This window comes from Balaenoptera physalus, assembly GCF_965194825.1.
Source record: "Balaenoptera physalus genome assembly, chromosome: 15".
In the NCBI taxonomy this organism is placed as follows: domain Eukaryota; kingdom Metazoa; phylum Chordata; class Mammalia; order Artiodactyla; family Balaenopteridae; genus Balaenoptera; species Balaenoptera physalus.
Window position 1 is genome coordinate 3,583,827 of NC_138894.1, and position 11,368 is coordinate 3,595,194.

At 52.8% G+C, this 11,368-nt stretch overlaps 1 protein-coding gene across 1 annotated transcript; it reads right to left on the reverse strand.

Moving 5' to 3' along the window:
* Nucleotides 1-235: 235 nt before the first annotated feature.
* ECRG4 (ECRG4 augurin precursor) lies at nt 236-10,305 on the reverse strand. The gene is made up of 4 exons (XM_082427077.1): nt 7,375-10,305; nt 5,454-5,501; nt 3,195-3,352; nt 236-606 (listed from the first exon to the last, which is right to left on the reverse strand). Exons 1-4 carry the CDS (start codon nt 7,568-7,570, stop codon nt 445-447), a joined length of 564 nt encoding a protein of 187 aa, XP_082283203.1. The 5' UTR covers nt 7,571-10,305; the 3' UTR covers nt 236-444.
* Between the last annotated feature and the right edge of the window lie 1,063 nt (nt 10,306-11,368).

The window sequence follows — 11,368 nt, forward strand, 5'->3', positions numbered from 1 at the left end:
TTCCAGCTAAATTTTCTTGCTTTTTTATTCTTAATTTGGCATTTAGTGTGGACTGAATCCTAATACATTGAAGACCCCTGCTCGGTCCCATGGCCTGGGGTGGTGGGAATTCTTGGAGGGGTAACAGTTCAGATAGCAGAGGGGAGGTGCCTCTGAGAAGTTGCTTCAACCTCAGGAACATGCAGGGAAGGAAAACTCTCGCCAGCTCAAGTTTCATCCAAATGAACTCTGAGACTTTTTAACAAAATGCTTTTATTTCTATTTTTAAATGAAATGCATTGTTAGGTACTCGCATGAAACCTCGAAAGGCATTTACGTTCTTTGCTTTAACTCTTCCTTTGTGGCCACAGAAAGCGGGTAGGAAAGATGAACCGAGACCAGGCGCAGCAGACACAGCCCGGGCATCGTGCGGAGCCTGCGGCCCGGAGCCCGCCTGAGTGACGGTCAGTAGTCGTCGTAGTTGACGCTGGCTCCGTGCCTGAAGCCATAGGGGCTCCAGGGACCGATCTCAGCACCTTCATCGTGGTGGCGCTGGTGGTAATCGTAGTAGTCGTCGTGCCCATTCCGACCTCTGTTTAGCCAATAGGTGATGTCATCCTCAAATTTCTGCAGGAAAAGAGGATGAGAGGGGATGAACGTAAGGACACCGTTTCCCAGAGAACATCTTACTGACACTGTTTCTCTGGGATTTTTCTTCAACGAGGAACAACCCCCCTAAGAATAACTCCTGCCACAAGGACCTACTGTACAGCACAGGGAGGAAATATATTCCATATCTTGTAATAACTTATAATGGAAAAGAATCTGAAAAAGAATATATGTAGAACCGAATCACTTTGCTGTATACCTGAAACTAACACCACATTGTAAATCAGCTCTACTTCAATAGAAAACAATAAATAATCGTTTTTTAAAAAGAATAGCTTCTGGCTACAGCATCCCTGGGCCAGAGGTCAATACTAACCAGCTGGAGAACACTGCTGAAAGCTTTTTCCCCCCAAAGGAGTACACACCCCTACCCTTGAACACGTCTGTCTGTGAGTGCTAAATATACCCCAGACTTCAACAGTTTTCTCTTTTTCAGTAAAGAAAATGGACATCTGCCCAATACAGTAACAGCTGGGCCTGTCCCCAGGCGCTGGGCATCTGATGTGGCAGACACTGACCCCCTCCCCGTCCCGCCCGGGCTTCGTAAACGTGGTGCATGAAACCACATTGCAGCCTCGGGGCAGGGCATTTGGACACATCTGGTGGTGACACTCTCACACCTGTCGTGTTGCTCAGACAGGTCTGGATGCAGTGATCCAGGCCACAAACGCTTACTACGTGGGCACGATTCAACCCTCATCCCCGTCTACTCACTGGGCCTGGGGCTCCAGCCTCCTCTGACCCTCCCCCAGTCCCTGCCTTGAAAAGGAAACAGCTTGCTTGTCTCACAATATTGCAGTTTTTCCCATAGTGAAGTAGTCTCGTTCCTTGGTTTTTCTCATTTTATAATCTGGTTTGAGGTTTTGGCTTAACATATTTTTTTCCCAATTTGTAAAATACTTTATGAATACAGAAATAATGCAGACACATTTAACAAGTGTGTATGTGAGAGGGAGACAAAGAAAAAGGGAGCTATTTCCATTGCCAAAGGCAACCACTACTGACATTTGGATGCATTTCCTTCTAGTGTCTTCTATGCATCATATTTAGTTATTATACTCTTACTTGATCCCCATTTTTATTCTGGTTTTGTCACCGGTCATTATTTTAGCCATTTCCCCATGTCAAACTCTAAACACCCATTTTCTTGAACTGCAAATACAGATAATCAAGGAAATGCAAATTACTAAAGTATGATATGGCATTTTCATCTATCAAAGAAGTAAATTGATTTGTTTTAAAATTTTTTCAATGGCAATACCAGATGCTGCTGAAGATTTGAGAATAGTGGGGCTCTCACACATGACTTATGGGAATATGAAATTTGCTGGTACTTAACGACCCTGACGTGTGATTCTATCTTTTGCCCCAGTAACTCCACTGGACAAAGTGATACTAAGTGAGGAGAAAACTACACACGAAGATGCAAGTAACAGTACCTGCCTTTTGGGTTGTTGTGAAGGTTAGGTAATTCATATAAGTATGAGACCCGTGTCTGGCACAGTTTGGCTATAGGTGCTTAGTGATTTGCACAGCAAGAAAATTATATTTGAGTAGCCAAAAGATAATTAGGGAACAACTGGTATATCCAACGGTTAGGACTGGGAAGGAAATTATACAGCTACAGGATTGCATGCTATGCAGCCATGAAAAATGATGTTTCTGAAGAGTTTACTTTTGTTCGCCTCTTGCAGTATTTTGTATACACCCTCCATTCACAATATGAGCCATGAGTCCGTTTGGAAACACCCTTCCAGCGCCCCCCTGGGAGATGCCACCCTCCGTCCACTCCCTGGCAGGGGCAGTGAGCTGTGGTCTCCACAGCAGGCCTCACTCAGCACAGCCCTGCCCATCACCCTGCAGACTCGCTCCGGGCCAGCGGACTCTCACACCTTAACTCCGCCGCTGGCTGACCTGGAACCTGGTCCCCGGCTGGGAGTCGGTGGTGATAAGCAGTCTTTTTCCTTAATTTGGTGAATATGTCCATTCACGCTACCTGGACACATGAACCGAACCGTACTTCCTGCAAATGCATTGACAAGTTTTCCCAGAAACATCTGCAAAGGCCCGTCTCTCTTTAAAAGTCGCTTTGCATCTCTTTCCATTATACTCATGGGGCTTTGCATCGATCTTGCTGTTTCTGACATTTTTTTGGAGGCAAAGTGAAAAATGTTTTGGGAGGTGGTGAGTTATTTTTAAGGACACCCAGACAAAACTGACCAGCTACATTAAAAGAGTCCCTAAGAAAACCAGATTCTCGATGAATTTAAGTCCCAGCCACTTTGGGCGGGGACGTCTCTGGAAGTCTGCTTCCAAAACCTGATGGGAGAGATTCCCATCTGGGCACAGTGGGATAGAAAATTCCAGCTAATACCCTTATGCCTGACGGTCATGTGGTCCAATGCCTGGCAGCTCTTGGCATAGAATGGGGGCTCTGACTTCAGGGCAAATAACAGAACTTCATTCTCTGTGCCCGTTTCCCCAAAGCAGGCCTCCCCACCCCCGTCCTGCCGGGCAGGAAGCCAGGCTCCAGCCAGAACACCCACCGCTTCGTCGAAGCCCAAGTACAGGAAGTGCTGGTACCACTGCTGCACCTCGGGCCGCGTGCGGTCCCACAGCTGCCGCTTGAGCCGCCTCAGGCCGCTCAGGAACTCCTTGGCTCTGCTCTCCGGGACGGCCACCGGGGTCGTAGGGGGAGCAGGGGCTGAAACGAGGGGTTCCCCACCCCCAAGTACAGAGAATGATTCCTTTCCTCATTAGGGTGAATTGCTCTTCTCCATCCCCCTCCCCGTCCCCACCTGGCAGGAGGTGGTGTTCACTGGCACATCCTTCCTGCAGGGCGCGGGTGCTGTGTGGGCTTCCGCCGTCTGTCCCGGGCTCCGGGGTAGCGAGCCCTGCTTTCCAGGCACAGCCACGTAACAGGCCCGGGGCGGGAACCGAACTCAGCTCCTCCTCTGCAGCCCCTCGCCAGGCCCAGACCCCAGGCCCCAGGCCCTGGGCAGGGGCTGGTGCTCCCCCCTGGGCTCTGCCGTGGGGAAACCATCGGGTGTCCAGTGCCGCTGGGCGTGTGTGCCTTGTCCGCACACACACGAGCGCGCTGGGATTGCTTAGGGGGCCAGGGGAGAAAGGGCCGGAGCAGGGGTCTGAGCAGGCCGGCCAGCGAGCCCAGCGGTACAGCAAGTCCTCAAGTCAGGCCGCAGGGACACGAGGCACCCCCTCGGCCACCGTCTCTGGGCCTCACAGTGTGACCATGAACGCTTCGACTGTCTCTTGATGGGGGTGACCCTCGCTTTCCCACGGCTTCCCCGGACGCCTTTCCATCGTGGGCTCAGCTGCAGAAAAGGCCCCGCTTCTGCAGATGTGCTCGGGGAAGTGCTGTGCCGCTGGGCCGGCCCTGCTGTCTGGCTCTGAGCCTCTGTGCCCTCATCTGCAACACGGGACTGAAGGGCCCGCCTCCCGTTATGGAGGCTGCGCAGGAAAAGGAAGTCAAATGCCCTTGTGTCCCTTGGTCACGTGGATAAATATCAGCACATTTGTGTTTTCACCTCCTGTCCACCTGTGCCTTTCCCTCGGGGCCTGTTACACTGACCTGTACACAGTAGGCGCTCAATATGTGTTTCTTGGCTTGAGCTGAATAAAAGCTGAGGATGTACACGGAGGAGTCATGATCATCTCAGCCGTTTGCTCTCCAGTCCCCCTTAGACAGCTGGCCCAGCCAGGGCCCCCGTCACCCCTGGTGTCCTCGGGAGATGGCTGTCCAGCACAGGGAGGGGCCATCTGGGGGCCCTGGGAGGTCGGGGGTGGACCAGGGCCTTGGGAGCAGCCGGAAGAGCTGCGGAAGATGCTGGGAGCTCCCCCAGGAGCCCCTCCCCCGAGAGGGGCCGTGTGTGCTCAACAGGTGTGTGTGGGGCTGGGGGGGGTCCCTGCCACCTGGGAGGCAGGTGCAGAAGCGCTGGGGCCCCCCACTGGGGAGCAGACTTCAGCCTCCTGGAGCACCTGTTAATCCAGGGGAAGAATAAGTAGTTAAAAGTTCACCGCAGAAGTGTAGTCCTGGGAGGGGATATGGGGATGTATGCATATGTAGAGCTGATTCGCTTCGTTGTACAGCAGAAACTAACACACCACTGTAAAGCAATTATATTCCAATAAAGATGTGAAAAAAAAAAAAAGAAATGTAGTCTTCATTCTAAGAGATCGATAACTTGCTAATTTCCAGGTGAAGACAAAAGTTCTGCGGGAGAATGGCTTTCACAAGCCCACACAATGATCGAACTGATTACAGTGGGCCCAGAACTCACCTGTGTGGCTCCCAGACAGTTCTGTTTCTACGACATTTTGCTGCGTTACCATATCTATCTGAGGTGTGTTCTTCACAACAGGTGTCAGTAACAAAATGGTCTTTCTGTTTAACCCTCCCCCAAGAGCTAGTTGGATACGGAGGACGCCCACAATACCGCTCTGTGCTGCCCCAGAACCGAGGCTGTGTGTGCTCTCAATTCAGGTACCGTGCTCTAAGGGGTATCACGATTCTAAAATAAACAGCCTTCAATTAACACTACAGCTCTGTTCCTTTTATTTCTGAGTCCACACTGACAGCTGTCAGAAAAGCATTGACTGGCAATAATGTTTACCTGATGAAATACCGCACCACATCCCCACAGGACGAGCCCTTCAGATCTGCTAACATTCTAAGGAGTAAACACTTCTGATTTCCCAAACACAAGCCTCAGGTGAGCACATCAACATCGCTGTTTCATTGCAGCCTGGTTAAGAATGCAACCCTTATCTGTGTGGGCTATATTTACCTTCCCCTTTCTGAAGCATCAGCTTGAGTTTGTTTCCACTTATGCCACCTAAAGGAATGAAAATGGAAATCATTTCAGGGTTGCACTGCGCCCTTAAATTTCTCACATGCAAAAATCCACATTGGAAAAAATCACTTCATACCCCTATGTTGCTTTAGCAACTTGGTAGTATTACATTATTTAATGCTTGTTGCATTTCCTGTTGTGTAGAAAAAGCAATTCAGGCTGCCTGTGGCTCAAACTAGTGACAAGGACCATGGCCGAGCAGGGCACTTTGAGCTACTTGAGACCATCTGAGCTGTTCTCTAGGAAAAGTGACGTTGTCCTTTGATCCCTTCTGTCATAATATTCGGGCAGCCACCTGTCATATGCACCTGCCTGCAGACTTAACTTTTCATGGTGCAGTCGATCAACTAGTGTCCCCCCAAATTCATACCCACCCAGAACTTCCGAATGTGAACTTATCTGGAAACAGCGTCTTTGCAGACGTAATGAGTTAAGGACCTCGAGGTGATATGATGCCGGGTTTAAGGTGGGCTCTAAATCCAGTGACCGGTGGTGTCCTTATAAGAGGAGGTGAGGCCACAGGGAAGGCAGCCGTGGGAAGACAGAGGCAGAAGTGGAGGTTCTCCACCACAAGCCAAGGAATGGGGCTTAGTGCTCTAAAAGCTCAGCCCCGTTTTGTAACTTGCCCTGATTGTCTTAAAATTATTGTTGTTTTTATTCGGATCTAAAAGTGTTTCTACACTCTACAAAACGATTTTCATTTGGTGTCCTAAGAACTTTCACATTCCAGCTCAATGATGATAATATTTTAACTGATTCCTATCACTGCATTCTCGGTATAAACGAAATAAAATACAAGTTCTGAAAAGGACTGGCTTATAGCCGATGCCCACTTGCTGTGTTCAGATGTGCTTCTTAAAATGGGAGGAACAAAGAGGGAGGTGATAAAGCACGTGATGGGGAGTGATGGACTGGCCCCCCATGTGGTCCTAAATTAGAACAGCCGTCACCCTCCCCCCACCCCCCTCCCAGGGCTCCTGCTGACCCCCCCCCCCTGCCCGGTGTTGGGCGTTCGCTACTTGTGCTGAACATCCAAAACGCCGAAGCTGAGCACCAAGGGGGTCCTGCCTTTCCACCGCACCGTGCGGCTGCTTTGCGGGGGAAGAGGCGCCAGCCTCAGGCTGTTGGGCGAGTCACCTCCCCCTTCCAGCCTCAGCATCTTCGCCGCAGACCTGGGTCATGACCCCTGCCTCTCAGAGCCCCGAGCCTCAAGGGCGCCCCTTGCCGGCCTGAGCCGGGAAGGACGGTAGGAGGGGAGGTAGCAGTGTCAGGGCAAACCCTCTGATTTCAGGTCGCCCTTCTGCGGTGGGGATGTGGGCTCCCAGGGTTCAAAAGTCCACACCCCGAACCCGCCGCATTTCCGGCGTGCGTGTGAATGCGCGCATTCTGTAGGGAACGGAACCGGGATTTTCAACCCATTCACGGAGGGCTCCAAGAAGTCGAGAAAGTTAAGCCTTTCTCGCTTGAGAACTTTTCCCCAGCTGGGAGGTGAGGCCTGCTCGCAGCTCTGCAAACCTGGAACTTGACCGAGCCAAGGCGCCGGGAAGGGAACGCCTGGTAGGCCCTCTGGGGATGGCCCTTCGGCTCCGCTCTGCCCTGGGCGCACCACCCGCCTACAGCGCCCACCGCGCCCGGCCCTTCGCGTTCAGCCCGAGGCTTCTCCGCCTCCTTTTCCAAGCTTGCCGCGCACATCCGAGACCCTGCCCTTGACCCAAGCACGCCACTTCCCACCGCGCAACGGCAGAACCCAGCACCCCCTGTCAAACCTTGGCCCTTGCCCGGGCTCACGGTGGGTGCCTAGGCCCCCACGCCCTCACCGAGCCTCTCCCCGGGCGCCCTGGCATCGCCCCCTTACCTGGGCCCACGCACAGCAGCAGGAGCAGCGCCAGCGCTGGCATGACCAGGGCGGCGGGCCGCGCGGAGGAGGCGGCCATGGCTGCACGGAGTGCGCGGGAGGGAGATGCGGGCGCCTCGGCTGCCGCCGCGCGGGGAGGGTCGACCAGGCGCGGAGGCACCAGGCGCGGGGGACTGCGCACGGGAGGACCGCGCATAGGGATACTGGGCGGGCGGTCCCTGCGTCCCTGCGTCCCTGCCGGGGCGGGACCCGCCGGGCGGGCGCTGTGCCTTCAGGTCCCGGGCCAAGCGTCCGTGCCAAGCCACCGCGCCCCTCTCTCCGGCCGCGGCTCCTCCAAGCCCACGGGGGGTCCGGGTGCGGGGCCCGCCAAGGACCGCGGGCGAGGGGCAAGCGAGGTCCAGCCGCCCCGGGAGGGGCCGCGGCATCCAGAGAGGGGAGGCCTCCGCCCGGGAAGGACTGAGGATGGTGTGCCGGATCCCCGCTCAGGCCGCCGGCTCTCGCGCCTACCTGCCCCGCCGCCGGCTCGCGGCGCCGCTCCCCTCCGCGCCGTGCGCCCCGGCCTCGCCAGCCCGCTCCCTCCCGCGCAGGCCTTTGCAATGTCCTGGATTACGGATGCCTTTGGCAGTTCTGTGCTTCGTGCTGTTTTGAGCGTCTCCACACTCTGGGTTCAGAGCTGCGTTCCAGGAAAATATCTCACTCCAGACGACCCCGATAGACGAGGCTTTTAGTAACCAGGAGCCGGTGAGCCCATTTGGTATTCTCAGGACGTACTTCCCCCTCGTGCGCCCCGGATCCACGCACACTGAAGCGGTACCGCCGTGAGGCCCGGCGAGAACCGAGCGTGCCTTCCGCGGCCGCGGGCCTGTTCACACACGATGACTCTTCGCAGGCAGGGCGGCTGCTGAGAAGTGACCTCTCTAGGCCTGTCTACACCGCGGCCGCTTCCCTTTTCAAACCTTTGCACCCCGACCCAGCTCTCCGCGTGATGCGGTTGGCGCTCTGCAGCCAGAAAGAAGCGCGTTTACGTTGAGCCAGCAAAGGCCCAAGGACCAAAGGGAAGGCGAGAAGGGGCTCCGAGAGAACCCCAAGCCTTGGGCTCACAGGCTTCCCGAGGCGCCAGAGAGAATCCGGAAGATAACCTCATACTTGCAATGCTGGCAGGGAACTGCTTATAAACCCCGGGGAGCTGGGGAGCTGGGGCAGGATGAGACAAAGCAAAGCCATACCTGTCCTTCTGCCCAAGGACAAGACGTTTATCGTGAGGAGGAAGACCCAAGCAAAGGACTGGCTTAGAACAGGCGTGGAAGACATTAACCGTAATCTCTCCCTTACCTGTGGAGGTCTCCCGGCTCAATCCAATCTCCAACAGCATTTGCTGCTCCTGTAACACTGAAATTCTCCACTTAACCAGGGTCCGATCAGAACCCAGTCGTGTTGCCTCTAAGGACAGTAGCCATCTCCTTGAGGAGTTTTCTTTTACCCTCTCGTGGAAACAGGCCTTCATTTCACACCCTCCCACTGACAGTTAAAACGCACGTGGCGATTTTACTTTTTGTTAATTCCAAGATTCCAAGAGGGAAAAAAAAAAAGTCTGCTTTAATCAGCTCATGCAGTTGTAGGATTTGAAGGTAGAGTAAATATTGAATCCTAATTTTTTATTAGCCTATATTAAAAAAAAACCCTCAATTGCTGTTTTAATGTAGAATTGGTTAGACAGATCAAGGATCCCACAGGAAATTATTTCACAAGAATTGTCAATAAGGTGAGAAGAACACATCCTGAGGACTTGGCCCTGCTTCCTCTCCACAGGGAGGGGATGGAGGTGAGGTCATTCACCAGCGCCCTCGGAACTGCTCAGGTGACATCCTTGGGGCCGGGGAGTGGCAGCCTGGGCCCCAGCAGGGCAATGGTGAAGTTGCCAGAAGTGGATACTGTTGCTGAGTCTTCTTCCTGAGCTAAGCTTACACGTCCAACCAAGAAGACAAAACTGGTGACCCTTCGACGTAAAGGACCATCTGGTAATCACATAAGGCTTTGACGTCCACTTGTCTGTTTACACTCTTTACAAAATGAGAATGGTTTCCTGGAGATTTCACAGTTCCCGGGTAAGTGGAACATTACACACCCTAAATAAGGGCTGAATTCTCCATCTCTGCCATTAATAGAGACAGTGCCTTCATGTCAACTTTTTATTGAAATGTGACATAATATAGAAAAGTGCGGAGATCAAATATACAACATAGTGATGGAGAAACCATGTTACTAGCCCTCTGGGAGCCCCTGTGTCCCTCCCAGTCCCCCCTCACCCCACATATAAGTTTAGTTTGAGGCAATCCTCTTTTAAAAACACTTCGTTGGTATTTTATTTTCATTTCCTTAAAACGAACAAAACTCAACATACAAAGACTTTTGATTACCGGTAGGAAGATACTAATGATAAAAAGAAGGATTAAAGGGGTCAGATTCATGACTATCAATTGAATCCAATTTGATTCAGTATCAATATCTGTTTCTCAAATGCTCAGTGGACATCCCTGTAGACAACCTTCCAGAGTGAAATGTCTTTGGCTCCCGTGTTCGTGTGCCTTGCACATTGTTAGTAATGTTTATTGCCGCGAATAAAGGCACACAGAGCATTGCGTCCGCCTGTCCCAGCCTTTTGTTCGTTTCCATCCATGCCAGGTCTCTGGTTGCTTGGGCCCTACTCACTGGGGTTTCTCTCTGTCTCTCTCTCTCCTGCACAAACATGGGAGGGTTCACTTGTAGGGAGGGCGTGGGAGGGAAGGTGACCATGACGGGGCCCAGGGCCATTACTGCCGCTTCAGTGAGAGGTTCGAGGTGTGATGAAACCCTCCATGTTTATTCACAGGAAAACAGCCCTGGGTCAGTAGCAGGACCAACCCCCTGCCTTCCTGGGGGCTGCCAAGCTCAGGTGCCCGGCTGGAGAACTGGCTGTGCCAGTTCCGATGTCCAGCTTCCTTTCCGTTTGTTTACTTGTTCACCTGTATTTACTTATAAAAGGAGGCACTGTGAAAAGTCCTTTTCTTCCTATTTACTTAAATTCGCCATCCCCTTTCTCCCTCTGCTAATGCTGGTCTAGTCCTTATTCCTTCTTCCACCGTTTCTCAGACTCGGTCTAAAAATCCCACGGCGCTTGTTCAGGCAGGTTCCTGGGCCACATTCCCTGGCGTTGCGATCCACTCGGTCTTGGGTGAAGCTCGGGGCGCTGCGTTTTCGGGGGGATGCTGATGCGAGCGGTGCCCAGGGCGCTCCCCGGCTCTCCACCAACACCCACCTGCTGCCCTCAGCGCCCACTCCGCCGCGGCTGTCCACCGACACGCCCACATGTGGCCTGTCCGGCAGGAGGGGCCCGGCGTAGGTCCTGCAGCGAGGCTCGGGGCTCCCAGAGAGAGTATCCCAAGATCAGCGGTTCCAAAAGATAAGAAGAGGAAGCTGCCAGCACCTTAAGGTCTTGGCCTGGAAGCTGACCTGAGTTAATGCCACCATATTCGCTTGATGGAAGCAGTCACAGAGCCCACCATCCAGGGGGCCTTCAGGCGGAGGGCCAAAGGTCCCATTTCTGAGTGGGGGGGGGGGGACGTCAAAGGTTGTGTGGCTGTCTTTAACCCACTGCACTCAGTCACCTTTCAAGGTCAAGCTTAGATGCTGCCTGCTCCAGGAAGTCTTTCTTGCTTCCCACTTTGGGCCGGGAGCATATTTTCCTCTGAATTCCTCCAGGCCTATGTTCCCCCTGAAGGTATCCCCATTCTACCTTATTTTTCTTTGAGCTCCTCCAATTGTTTGTTCCCTTTTTTATGACCCCATAAAACTGACACCCAATAAATATGGCGTGAATGAATAAATGTTGCCATCTAAAAGTGACTCTGTAGTTACACAGGTCTTGTATAAATGAGATCATTTCATATGTCGTTTTTAAGTTTGATATTAGAAAAGTGCGTGTTATAGCTAACGAAAACTCATAGCAGCCCAGGAA

Coding starts and splice junctions, on each gene's coding strand:
- ECRG4 (XM_082427077.1), bottom strand. CDS start 7,570: ATGCGCGGTCCTCCCGTGCGCAGTCCCCCGCGCCTGGTGCCTCCGCGC. Junction 5,502..7,374: donor GCTGCTGTGCGTGGGCCCAG/GTAAGGGGGCGA, acceptor TCATTCCTTTAG/GTGGCATAAGTGGAAACAAA. Junction 607..3,194: donor ACTTGGGCTTCGACGAAGCG/GTGGGTGTTCTG, acceptor CTTTTCCTGCAG/AAATTTGAGGATGACATCAC.